The following is a 14,315-nucleotide window of genomic DNA, read 5'->3' on the forward strand; positions in this document are numbered from 1 at the left end:
TCTGAATAATATATATTGGGCCAGTCAGCTGGCATCGAGCTATAAGAAACAAATGCCAACAAGGTTCTGTTTGCAGACTTTATTGTCCATTAATTTGGGTGAGTAAACAATAAAAAAAACACTATTGTGATGGCACTAAAATGTGCTATCAAATGCATCACAAACAGATGAATTCAGAATACTTTTTGCATTCGTGTGCAGGCAGTTTTCAGGTTCTGTTTTCAGACGTTACAGTCAAGTTGTCATAATGGCAGTAAGAATGTACATATTTTCCCCATTAATAAAAACGATATCTTCACATCCAATACATTTCAACATTTTTTAAAAACACATCAAGACTCCAAACCAAGTTAAAAAAAAAAAAAAAACATTTTTAGAATCATCCAACAGCAACATCGGCAATAAAGACTGATCCAAAACATTTTATTTTTTACAGCTAATCAGAGCTCAAATACAAATGCAGTTTATTTTACAGTTTAAAGAGACTATAAATCAAATTGTTAAATCTAATCAAAGTAATAATTTTGCACAAATATACCATCTAGACCTGTGAATACAGGAGAATAGTTGTAGATGAGAGCCCTCTCCTCCTCACTGGCTGAAGAGAACTTGTGATGATTCTTCATGGCTGTGAATAGGAGGATGAGTAGGACAACAGAAGATATTAGCCAACTGTGTTTAACCGCTAACATACTCCCACATCTACAGGCCTACTACACTGAATAAAAATGCAACAATTACTGAGTTACAGTTTATATAAAGAAAATCAGTCAATTGAAATACATTAATTAGACCCTAATCCATGGATTTCACATGACTGGGAATACAGATATGCATCCGTTGGGTCACAGATACCTTAAAATTGGTTGGTCCCAGATAGTGTACCTATTAAAAAAAAAACAGTTAGGGGCGTGGATCAGAAAACCAGTCAGTATCTGGTGTGACCACCATTTGCCTCATGCAGTGCAACACAACTCCTTCGCATAGATTTGATCAGGCTGTTGATTGTGGCCTGTAGAATGTTGTCCCACTCCTCTTCAATGGCCGTGCAAAGTTGCTTTACATTGGCGGGAAATGGAACACGCTGTCCTACACGTTGATCCAGAGCATCCCAAACATGCTCAATGGGTGACATGTCTGGTGAGTATGCAGGCCATGGAAGAACTGAGACATTTTCAGCTTCCAGGAATTGCGTACAGATCCTCGCAACATGGGGCCGTGCGTTATCATGCTGAAACATGAGGTGATGGCGGTGGATGAATGGCACGACAATGAGCCTCAGTATCACGTCAACGTATCTCTGTGCATTCAAATTGCCATCGATAAAATACAAAATTGTGTTCGTTGTCCGTAGCTTATGCCTGCCCATACCATAACCCCACCGCCACCATGGGGCACTCTGTTCACAACGTTGACATCAGCAAACCGCTCGCTCACAAACGCCATACAAACCGTCTGCCCGGTACAGTTGAAACTGTGATTTAGCCATGAAGAGCACACTTCTCCAGCGTGCCAGCGGCCATTGAAGGTGAGCATTTGCCCACTGAAGTTGGTGACGACGCCGAACTGCAGTCAGGTCAAGACCCTGGTGAGGATGATTAGCACACAGATGAGCTTTCCTGAGGTGGCGTCGGACAGTTTGTGCAGAAATTATTTGGTTGTGCAAATACCGGATGTGGAGGTCCTGGGCTGGCATGGTTACACGTGGTCTGCGGTTGTGAGGCCGGTTGGACATGCTGCCAAATTCTCTAAAATGATGTTGGAGGTGGCTTATGGTAGAACAATTCACATAAAATGTCTCTGGCAACAGCTCTGGTGGATATTCCCGCAGTCAGCACGCCAAATTGCCACGTTCCATCAAAACTTAAGACATCTTAACACATTGTATTGTGTGACAAAACTGCACATTTTAGAGTGGCCTTTTGTCCACAGCACAAGGTGCACCTGTGCAATGATCATGCTGTTTAAAAATCAGCTTTTTTGACACGCCACACCTGTCAGATGGATGAATTATCTTGGTAAAAGAAGAAATGCTCATTAACAGGGATGTAAACAAATTGTGTGTACAACATATGAGAGAAAAAAAAGCTTCTTGCGTGTGTAGAACATTTCTGGGATCTATATAATAAAAATTAAATTAAAACATGGGACCAATACTTAAGTTAATATTTGTTTTCGGTGTATGTGTAACCAACCATACTGTTGCATTACAATAATACGGAGTTGGCTCAACTCAAACCCACGTCGGACCAGGCTAGTGTCCTATACATACGTGTACAGGGCATTCGGAAAGTATTCAGACTCCTTGACTTTTTCCACGTTTTGTTACTTTACAGCCTTATTCTAAAATTGATTTTTTTTATATTTCCCCCCTCAATCTACACACCCAATAATGACAAAGTGAAAACTGGTTTAGAAATGTTTGCAAATGTATAAAAACAAAAACAGCTTAATTGACATAAGTATTCTGATATTTTGCTATGAGACTCGAAAATGAGCTCAGGTGCATCCTGTTTCCATTGATCATCCTTGAGATGTTTCTACAACTTGGAGTCCACCTGTGGTAAATTCAATTGATTGGACATAATTTGGAAAGGCACACACACCTGTCTATATAAGGTCCCACAGTTGACAGTGCATGTCAGAGCAAAAACCAGGCCATGAGGTCGAAGGAATTGTCCGTAGAGAGAGGATTGTGTCGAGGCACAGATCTGGGGAAAGGTACCAAAACAAGTCTGCAGCATTGAAGGTCCCCAAGAACACAGTGGCCTCCATCATTCTTAAATGGAAGAAGTTTGAAACCACCAAGACCCTTCCTAGAGCTGGCTGCCCGGTCAAACTGAGCAATCGGTGGAGAAAGGTCTTGGTCAGGGAGGTGACCAAGAACCCGATGGTCACTGACTGAGCTCCAGAGCTCCTCTGTGGAGATGGGAGAACCTTCCAGAAGCACAACCATCTCTGCAGCACTCCACCAATCAGGCCATTATGGTAGAGTGGCCAGACGGAAGCCACTCTCCTCAGTAAAAGGCACATGCCAGCCTGCTTGGAGTTTGCCAAAAGTAGCCTAAAGGACTCTCAGACCATAAGAAACAAGATTCTCTGGTCTGATGAAACCAAGAATGAACTCTTTGGCCTGAATACCAAGTGTCACGTCTGGGGGAAATGTGGCACATTCCCTACGGTGAAGCATGGTGGTGGCATCGTCAGGTTGTGGGGATGTTTTTCAGCAGCAGGGACTGGGAGACAGGAAAGATGGAACTGAGAAAAGTACAGAGGGATCCTTGAGGAAAACCTGTTCCAGACCGCTCAGGACCTCAGACTGGGGTGAAGGTTCACCTTCGAACAGGACAACAACACAGCCAAGACAACGTAGGAGCCTCTGAATGTCCTTGAGTGGCCCAGCCAGAGCCCGGACTTGAACATCTCTGGAGAGACCTGAAAATAGCAGAGCTTGAGAGGATCTGCAGAGAAGAATGGCAGAAACTCCCCAAATACAGGTGTGCCAAGCTTGTAGCGTCATACCCAAGAAGACTTGAGGCTGTAATCGCTGCCAAATCAGGTGCTTCAAATCAAATTTTATTTGTCACATACACATGGTTAGCAGATGTTAATGCGAGTGTAGCGAAATGCTTGTGCTTCTAGTTCCGACAATGCAGTAAAAACCAACGAGTAATCTCACCTAACAATTTCACAACTACTACCTTATACACACAAGTGTAAAGGGATAAAGAATATGTACATAAAGATATGAATGAGTGATGGTACAGAACGGCATAGGCAAGATACAGTAGATGATATTGAGTACAGTATATACATATGAGATGAATAATGTAGGGTCTGTAAACATTATATTAAGTGGCATTGTTTAAAGTGGCTAGTGATACATTTTACATACATTTTTCCATTATTGAAAGTGGCTGGAGTTGAGTCAGTATGTTGGCAGCAGCCACTCAATGTTAGTGATGGCTGTTTAACAGTCTGATGGCCTTGAGATAGAAGCTGTTTTTCAGTCTCTCGGTCCCAGCTTTGATGCACCTGTACTGACCTCGCCTTCTGCATGATAGCGGGGTGAACAGGCAGTGGCTCGGGTGGTTGTTGTCCTTGTTGATCTTTATGGCCTTCCTGTGACATCGGGTGGTGTAGGTGTCCTGGAGGGCAGGTAGTTTGCCCCTGGTGATGCGTTGTGCAGACCTCACTACCCTCTGGAGAGCCTTACGGTTGTGGGCGGAGCAGTTGCCGTACCAGGCGGTGATACAGCCCGACAGGATGCTCTCGATTGTGCATCTATAAAAGTTTGAGTGCTTTTGGTGACAAGCCGAATTTCTTCAGCCTCCTGAGGTTGAAGAGGCGCTACTGCGCCTTCTTCACCATGCTGTCTGTGTGGGTGGACCAATCCAGTTTGTCCGTGATGTGAACGTCGAGGAACTTAAAACTTACTACCCTTTCCACTACTGTCCCGTCGATGTAAATAGGGGGTGCTCCCTCTGCTGTTTCCTGAAGTCCACGATCATCTCCTTTGTTTTGTTGAGTGGGAGGTTATTTTCCTGACACCACACTCAGAGGGCCCTCACCTCCTCCCTCTAGGCCGTCTCGTCGTTGTTGGTAACCAAGCCTACCACTGTAGTGTCGTCTGCAAACTTGATGATTGAGTTGGAGGCTTACATGGCCACGCAGTCGTGGGTGAACAGGGAGTACAGGAGAGGGCTCAGAACGCACCCTTGAGGGGCTCCAGTGTTGAGGATCAGCAGGGTGGAGATGTTACCTATCCACATCACCAGGATGTCCAGTACTCAGTTGCACAGGGCGGGGTCGAGACCTAGGCTCTCGAGCTTGATGACGATTTTGGAGGGTACTATGCTGTTAAATGCTGAGCTGTAGTCGATGAACAGCATTCTCACATAGGTATTCCTCTTGTCCAGATGGGTTAGGGCAGTGTGGTTGCGATTGCGTCGTCTGTGGACCTATTTGGGCGGTAAGCAAATTGGAATGGCTCTAGGGTGTCAGGTAGGGTGGACGTGATATGGTCCTTGACTAGTCTCTCAAAGCACTTCATGATGACGGAAGTGAGTGCTACGGGGCGGTAGTCGTTTAGCTCAGTTCCTTAGCTTTCTTGGGAACAGGAACAATGGTGGCCCTCTTGAAGCGTGTGGGAAGAGCAGACTGGGATAAGGATTGATCAAATATGTCCATAAACACACCAGCCAGCTGGTCTGCGCATGCTCTGAGGACGCAGCTGGGGATGCCGTTTGGGCCTGCAGCCTTGCGAGGGTTAACACGTTTAAATGTTTTACTCACGTCGACTGCAGTGAAGGAGAGTCCACAGGTTTTGGTAGCGGGCCGTGTCAGTGATACTGTATTGTCCTCAAAGCGAGCAAAGAAGTTGTTTAGTCTGTCTGGGAGCAAGACATCCTGGTCCACGACGGGGCTGGTTTTCTTTTTGTAATCTGTGATTGACTGTAGACCCTGCCACATACCTTGTGTGTGAGCCGTTGAATTGCGACTCTACTTTGTCTCTATACTGACGCTTAGCTTGTTTGATTGCCTTGCGGAGGGAATAGGTACACTGTATTCGGTCATGTTTCCGGTCACCTTGCCCTGATTAAAAGCAGTGGTTTGCGCTTTCGGTCTCGCGACGACATCACCGATGCACTTGCTAATAAACTCGCTCACCGAATCAGCGTATTCGTCAATGTTGTTGTTGGACGCAATGCGGAACATATCCCAGTCCACGTGATCGAAGCAATCTTGAAGCGTGGAATCAGATCGGTCGGACCAGTGTTGAACAGACCTGAGAGCGGGAGTTTCCTGTTTTAGTCTCTGTCTATAGGCAGGGATTAACAAAATGGAGTCGTGGTAAGCTTTTCCAAAAGGAGGGCGGGGGAGGGCCTTATATGCGTCACGGAAGTTAGAATAACAATTATCCAGGGTTTTGCCAGCCCTGGTAGCACAATCGATATGCTGATAGAATTTAGGGAGTCTTGTTTTCAGATTAGCCTTGTTAAAATCCCCAGCTACAATGAATGCAGCCTCAGTATATGTGGTTTCCATTTTACATAAAGTTTACATAAACTGAAGTTCGTTCAGGGCCATTGATGCGTCTGCTTTGGGGGGAATATATGCGGCTGTGATTATAATCGAAGAGAATTCCCTTGGTAGATAATGCGGTCGACATTTGATTGTGTGGAATTCACACCCCGCCTCCTTAATCATAATCTTTTTTTTTGTTTTTTTTTAAATTTTACCTCTTTTTTCCCCCCAATTTCGTAGTATCCAATTGTGAGTAGCTACTATCTTGTCTCATCGCTACAACTCCCGTACGGGCTCGGGAGAGACGAAGGCTGAATGTCATGCGTCCTCCGATACACAACCCAACCAGCCGCACTCCTTCTTAAAACAGCGCGCATCCAACCCGGAAGCCAGCCACACCAATGTGTCGGAGGAAACACCGTGCACCTGGCCACCTTGGTTAGCGTACACTGCGCCCAGCCCGCCACAGGAGTCGCTGGTGCGCGATGAGACAAGGACACCCCTACCGACCAAGCCCTCCCTAACCCGGGCGACACTAGGCCAATTGTGTGTCGCCCCACGAACCTCCCGGTCGCGGCCGGTTACGGCAGAACCCAGGGACTCTGAAGGCACAGCTGGCGCTGCAGTACAGCGCCCTTAACCACTGCACCACCCGGGAGGCCCTTGGCATACTATTCTTACCAGAAAGATGGCCATCTGTCGGCCCTCACCAGGCCAGCGTTGTACAGTCCAATAACTGTACAGTCCCTCACCAGGCCAGCGTCGTACAGTCCAATAACTGTACAGTCCCTCACCAGGCCAGCATCGTACAGTCCAATAACTGTACAGTCCCTCACCAGGCCAGCCTCGTACAGTCCAATAACTCATATACAGTCCCTCACCAGGCCAGCCTCGTACAGTCCAATAACTCATATACAGTCCCTCACCAGGCCAGCCTCGTACAGTCCAATAACTCATATACAGTCCCTCACCAGGCCAGCCTCGTACAGTCCAATAACTCATCTACAGTCCCTCACCAGGCCAGCCTCGTACAGTCCAATAACTAATCTACCGTCCCTCACCAGGCCAGCGTCGTACAGTCCAATAACTAATCTACCGTCCCTCACCAGGCCAGTGTTGTACAGTCCCTCACCAGGCCAGCGTCGTGCAGTCCAATAACTAATCTACAGTCCCTCACCAGGCCAGCGTTGTACAGTCCCTCACCAAGAAAAGTGGACTAAAATAACTCACCCTCGGAGACAAAGAAGTGTGCTGTGTAGAAGGATGCTCTGACGGAGGCAGCAGAGTGGACCATGCCTGGTTTATCTACCCACTCAAAGGGACTCTTCTCAGGGTGCCACTGGACAGCATAGAATGGATAGTGGTATGCTAGAACAGGAAAACAGACATGAGAACATATATACTAGAACAACTCTAGTATCCAGGTGGGCCATTAGACAGCAGAAAACAGATCAGTCCAGTATCCAGGGACAGTGTGGGCCATTAGACAGCAGAAAACAGATCATTAGTATCCTGGTACAGTGTGGCTGATTAGCACCTGGAGTCTTGTGGACATGACCGATTGATAAAACACACAGAAGTAAATGTATTGTAAAAACATCACCCATGAGTTGAATACGTGTGAATCAACATACCCTGCTTGTGAAGGATTGCACACACACACACACACACACACACACACACATCTGCAGGGATCCCATGGTTACATAATGTTTACCTACAGTAAACAGTCTGTTCAAATACAGTAAAACGTTTGTCCAAGACCAGCTTAACAGATATCAGCTGAAAAGTGATAAGTCCTTCCAGTAACACTGACAACATTTGACTGCCAAATTAACCTTGTGACTAAAGTCCCTCTGGCCATGCTCAGACACCGTACAGTACCTTCCATGGTAGAAACGAACTCTCTCCTGCCGTCTGTGTTGGTGGTCAGAATCTTGTAGAAGCGTTTCAGTTTGACATTCCGGCTGTAGTTCTGGTGACATGAATCATTACATTTAGTTATTTTGGAATGTTCCGGAATTAAAAAATGTTTTATTTTATTTTTTTTAAGTTACATTGATGCTGAGAAATACATACATATTTATATTGCTCTAGTCTAGGAAACAGGAAACTGAAATGTCTACAAAGGAATAGGACAATATATATATTAAAATCAAACTTTGTCACATGCGCCGAATACAACAAGTGTAGACTTTACCTTGAAATACTTACAAGCCCTTAACCAACAGTGCAGTTCAAGAAGAACATATTTACCAAGTAGACTAAAATAAAAAAGTAACACAATAAGAATAACGAGGCTATATACAGGGGGGTAACGGTACCGAATCAGTGTGCGGGGGGGTACAGGCCAGTTGAGGTAATCTGTACATGTAGGTGGGGGCGAAGTGACTGACACACAGGCTAGTTGAGGTAATCTGTACATGGTAACTCTGACACACAGGCCAGTTGAGGTAATCTGTACATGGTAACTCTGACACACAGGCCAGTTGAGGTAATCTGTACATGGTAACTCTGACACACAGGCCAGTTGAGGTAATCTGTACATGGTAACTCTGACACACAGGCCCGTTGAGGTAATCTGTACATGGTAACTCTGACGCACAGGCCAGTTGAGGTAATCTGTACATGGTAACTCTGACACACAGGCCCGTTGAGGTAATCTGTACATGGTAACTCTGACACACAGGCCCGTTGAGGTAATCTGTACATGGTAACTCTGACACACAGGCCCGTTGAGGTAATCTGTACATGGTAACTCTGACACACAGGCCAGTTGAGGTAATCTGTACATGGTAACTCTGACACACAGGCCCGTTGAGGTAATCTGTACATGGTAACTCTGACACACAGGCCAGTTGAGGTAATCTGTACATGGTAACTCTGACACACAGGCCCGTTGAGGTAATCTGTACATGGTAACTCTGACGCACAGGCCAGTTGAGGTAATCTGTACATGGTAACTCTGACACACAGGCCAGTTGAGGTAATCTGTACATGGTAACTCTGACACACAGGCCCGTTGAGGTAATCTGTACATGGTAACTCTGACACACAGGCCAGTTGAGGTAATCTGTACATGGTAACTGACACACAGACATTCAAACAAGTCTTCAGATATTCTCGGAACGAGAAGGTGGTATTACACTTTCAGCTCAGTGTTTTGACAAGATGAATAATTCACATACAGAATAATGCTTGTAGAAAAGACTAGGAAGAAAGCACTGATAAGAACACAATAGTAGGGCTCTGTAGATCGCTGCTCTTCGGTAAAAAAAAGGGGTTCATTGGTCAACAAAAAACGAGGATGACCAAGGCACTCTTCATGTAATACAAATGCCTTTATTTGTATGGCATGTTCAATGTAACAAACTCCTTCGAACGGATGAGTTGTTTGGGCAGCATGGCCTTCACCCTGACGAATACCATGCTGCCCGAAACACAGCGGTCTTTAAATCAATAAATTAACATTTTTTAAAAAGAGCCATTTTAATTCTATAGAATATTGTTTGTTCAAACACTATGTGGTCACTTCTGTACTCTTTGCTTTCCTAAGAACAAGTCTATCAGTCCTAAAAACAAGTCAGCCAGCAGTCAGACAGTACCAGAGACATATTCATGTGTGTTTACTGACGTCATCAGACAGTACCTGTAGCGACAGACTCCAGCTGTGGAAGTTGGAGGTGATGTTGTCCTCGGACAGAGACTGTAGCAGGCTACCGGGGAAGGTCTTGAACAGACGGCTGTTCTGTGAAGCTGTGGTAAACAAAGGTAACTCAAATATTAAAAGCTTGAATCCTTAGTTGCTCCATACATTTTATATATATACCCATTGATTCTTGAAGAACATAAAATGCCTGTCGTACCCAATCAGAACCCAAAATATACACCTTTTTTATTCTTCTAACGTTTGTAAAACAATGTGAATGTAAACAATGTATAGCCTCAACACATGATAAATCTATACTATATCATGGATGGTCAGTCCTTGCATCCATAGCGCTGGCTGTGAATCTGAGAGTGGTTACATTTCTCCAGGTACATCCCTTCACTGTTTTGGCCTCTGGGGTTATTATGTCAACTGTAGATTCTAGTTTTAAAAAAAAGGTCAAAAATGGATTGTCAAGATCAGTTTCTTTTGGTCCAGGGAACGTTTTTTCTCCCTGGCATTTAGTCAAGCAATGGCAAACGTGATGTTTTTCTTTCTATTTGCTGCCCAAATGAACACAGCCCTGTACTCCTATGGAGGGGAAACTTGGTCTGTGCAGTGTACAAGGCACAATATCAATATTCATAGACAAACACAGGCCTTCACTCCTGAAGTCTACAGAAACGTGGTGTTGTCTCTGACCTGGGGTGAATGTGAGAGGCAGGGCCACAGCCTTGGTGTCTGTTAGAGTCAGGAGGTTCTTGTTGCTGGTCAGTACGGTCATCTGCTGAAGACCTTGGCACGTACCCCAAATAGGGAAGTAATCGGACGCATCGTTGGCCTGCATGGAGAGAGGAAGACAACGACGACAAGAGGACCACGAATCAACCGGACGTTCTGCCCAACAGGTGGAAGCAATCTAATGGACACTCCACCACTACACTGTTTATAGAAAGGTCAAGGGTCAAGGGAGCAGTCTTAAACTGAAACAAACAGAATACTCAACATTTAAAACTGTTATATAAGTTACTGAAAACAATTTCAAAAACAGCCATCGTCAATCAGGGATAAAAACCTAATTGGATTTTGGTGGGTACGGAACTGATACATTTATTATATTATGTACCTTGATGGCCAGATCATAGAAGATCTTTGACAATCGACTGAACTGGGACGTCTCCAGATCTACGTCCCCTCCTGGTAGCAGCAACCTAAAACAACCAATCAGAATCAACCAATCAGAATCATTCATCATTTTTTTTTTAGAACCTTTATTTAACTAGGCAAGTCAGTTAAGAACAAATTCTTATTTTCAATGACGGCCTAGGAACAGTGGGTTAACTGCCTGTTCAGGAGCAGAACGACAGATTTGTACCTTGTCAGCTCGGGGGTTTGAACTTGCAACCCTGCCGCCTCAAATCGCCTATAGTCCCTGGCGTTTTAATTATCCGAATGAAGGCATCTCTTTACAGTAAACATAATAAGCGAGCAATAATTTCACTCACCCGTTTATGGAGTGAAATATCTTCTCATATTCTTCATCTGTTTGGTGTATTCTTATGGGAACAACTCGGGCTCCGGCACTCTCCAGGTACTTCACATAGGAAGCAGCGATGTAGGAGGATCCCTGAGCATGAGGGTCTCCTACTATGTTCTCCTGGGCCAGGACACCTGAAATAACAATACACTTTCCATTAAAAAACTACAACAAGACTAGCATAATGTCTAGGTGGGTGTAGTTGTACATCAAGTTGCCTCGGCTACAGAAACAGGGGATAGGCTCCTGTTTCTTGGACAAGGCCCAATTCCAAATAGCAAAAAAAAAAAAAAAACAGCAACAAACCCTCCACTTGGTTTGCATTAAAGCTGATGGATAGGGTTAAAGGTTACTGTGAAGACAGGTGTGGTTAATATATACAGCCATCATCATCATCATCATCATCTCACAGATTCATTGTTCGTCTTATCTCTCTCTCTCAACAACGTCTATGGGCGATTTCAACAGACTATTTTGCTACTTAGCCTATATACACCTGAGGCATTTCTAAATAACCTGCTTTTTAGAAGGCGAAATATTGAGCAGCCGGTCTATAACTCTGCAATGGCTACATGAGGATTAACGTTGATCAGTGAAAAGTTATAAAACATATATTTGATATTTATCAAATCTATACAATCAAGATGACATTCTGAAGTGAGTTTCTCTTGTTTCACTTCCTAGAAAATTGACAATTTCGTGTTGGAAATTGGTAGGCTCCAATGATGGTCCCAGAACATTCTAGAATAACACATTACCAGCAGCAGCATATAAGGAACATTCCAGATACACTCATACATACAAATTCACCCAATAGATTGATTCGGAAGGGCTTACCGATGATGGGTCTGTAATTTAGATGGTCACTACAAACCACCAGCAGAGGCACACCGCAAAGGCAAGCGGCCAACACCGCAAGAACCGCAAACGGAGGACTCATTCCCCTCGGGTAGCTTACATAAAATAAAAATGCTAAAATTGGCAGACACTAGTTCTCCTGCTTAAATGATCAGCAGCGCGGTATGTGATGATGGTACCAGTGAGAACGAGGAGGCTGTAGTCTACTGCAGTTATGTGACGCGTAATCCCCGGACTCTACAGTGAAGCCTATAGATTCTCTCACGCGTGGCGGGGGACGCGTGAAAAAAAAAAGCCGTATATCGGTTTCAGTCACGTGTGCAATTATGAAAACTCACCGAATGACATGTGGACGTGCGACACATTTCAACCAGGCTATAACGCAAAAGGCAACACTATGCTATTGCAGTGGCGTGTATTCATGGATGCCAAGGGAAGCCAGACTTCCATTGATCAAGAAAAACAAAAACATAAAATAATTACAAGAGGATGAATGTATCACACTAGAGAAAGCCCCGAACGAGCGAAACAGCGCCCCCTCTGTCTCTGTATGTGTAGCCCATCTATCTGACTGCAGTCTTGTGAAAAAGAGTGATTTTGTTGCCGCCCATAGCATTGAATGCAAGCGAAGCCACATAGCATTTTGGCCTCCCTTGATGAAAAAAAATATATACAATAACAGCCAATCAGCGGTGAGCTAAACTGAGCAAGCTGAACTGTAAATGATCCTGGTCCACCCCCTAAAAAATGCAAAGGGAAGCCAGTTTGGATTTGGCTTCAATCTAATCACATCACATGAAACCAAACGTCATTGCCAGAAGAAAATTTGAATTGCTGCATCTCGAACTTGTGGTTTTACTTAATTATCCGTACTGGCCTATGATTATATTGGTGAATCGGATCCAACCATAAATTCATACATTGTGCCCCTGGCCTAAGAGGATGGAACATCACAATTATCACAACACATAGGTTCCCCCCCCCCCCCCTGGCTTGGCTTCCCCAGTGATTTTACCCATACACCACTACTGTTATGACAATCGGCATTCATGAATTCAACATGATTGACATTTGTAGGTGTCACACTTATGGTGGGAAAATGACAAACTGTGTTATACACATACGCAGGTATAAAGCCATTATACATTTCCACTGTCTGTTTCTGTCATGTATGAAGAAGCTAGTGTTTTTTCACTCTTGTCTTTGTGTAATTTAGTCACGCGACCAAAGACAAAGGGCCGTCTGAGCGTGACCACAGTTTTTGGTCCATCCTGTCCTTTTCGTTTCTTTCAAGGGCACAGCTATGTGGAGATATGAAGATCAGAGGCTAGTTTGAGCAGCAGCAGCTAGATAGTAACAAAACTGTTGATATCACTTGTTTTGAATGCTATGTTGATATCCCTTGTTTTGTATGCTATGTTGATATCCCTTGTTTTGTATGCTATGTTGATATCACTTGTTTTGAATGCTATGTTTGCGGCAGGTAGCCTAGTGGTTAGAGCCAGTAACTGAAAGGTTGTTGGATCAAATCCCCGAGCTGACAATGTAAAAATCTGTCATTCTGCCCCTGAACAAGGCACTGTTCCCCGGTAGGCTGTCATTGTAAATAAGAATTTGTTCTTAACTGACTTGCCTAGTTAAATAAAGGTTACATGTACCCACCATGACCTCACACACCGGCTAAACTGCCACGTAGACAAACGAGGTTGTACCTACCTATAAAAGCTGAGACCCAACTCTTGTTCGTTGAGCCTTAACTCTGCACCATGGAGGGATTTTTAATTGCTCCAGATTTGCAAATTTTATAATATAATTGTTGTTCGAAGAATCTACAGTCTCTCTTTCTTTCTGGTTAGAATTTCCATGACAATCTGTAACTGCATCTCGTGTGTCCTCCTGCTTCTGTGAACAAATCGAACATACCTTTTTCCGCAAGGAATCCTGGGAAATGAGTTATTGCGAGAATGGAGAGCTCTTTTATTATATCTCAGTGATGGAGTGGCCAGAGACAGCCAGACTAGTAAATTGGGCCGAGGAACAGTAGAGGTGCATGTGTAAAATCACTGGGGAAGCCAGGAAACAAAATTGCTTTATTACAACCTATGTGTTGTGATAATTTTGTTGTTTGCTCTATAACCTGTTAGTTCATATGCCTTGCCACCGTGATATATACAGTGCATTTAGAAACATTTCAGAACTCTTGACTTTTTCCACATTTTGTTACATCACATCCTTATCCTAAAA

The 14,315-nt window shown here is 44.2% G+C and overlaps 1 protein-coding gene across 1 annotated transcript; it reads right to left on the minus strand.

Moving 5' to 3' along the window:
• Positions 1–64: 64 nt before the first annotated feature.
• Positions 65–12,729, minus strand: zgc:171566. The gene is made up of 8 exons (XM_021570146.3): positions 12,051–12,729; positions 11,182–11,347; positions 10,803–10,887; positions 10,379–10,517; positions 9,677–9,783; positions 7,912–8,002; positions 7,258–7,395; positions 65–628 (listed from the first exon to the last, which is right to left on the minus strand). The coding sequence occupies exons 1-8, from the start codon at positions 12,151–12,153 to the stop codon at positions 507–509; spliced, it is 951 nt and encodes a 316-aa protein (XP_021425821.3). The 5' UTR covers positions 12,154–12,729; the 3' UTR covers positions 65–506.
• Positions 12,730–14,315: the final 1,586 nt, after the last annotated feature.

The sequence above is a fragment of the Oncorhynchus mykiss genome, chromosome 17 (assembly GCF_057628025.1).
Source record: "Oncorhynchus mykiss isolate SJ-2025 chromosome 17, ASM5762802v1, whole genome shotgun sequence".
Taxonomy (NCBI): Eukaryota; Metazoa; Chordata; class Actinopteri; order Salmoniformes; family Salmonidae; genus Oncorhynchus; species Oncorhynchus mykiss.

Coding starts and splice junctions, on each gene's coding strand:
- zgc:171566 (XM_021570146.3), bottom strand. CDS start 12,153: ATGAGTCCTCCGTTTGCGGTTCTTGCGGTGTTGGCCGCTTGCCTTTGC. Junction 8,003..9,676: donor GCTGGAGTCTGTCGCTACAG/GTACTGTCTGAT, acceptor TCATGTCACCAG/AACTACAGCCGGAATGTCAA. Junction 629..7,257: donor ACACTTCTTTGTCTCCGAGG/GTGAGTTATTTT, acceptor TCCTATTCACAG/CCATGAAGAATCATCACAAG.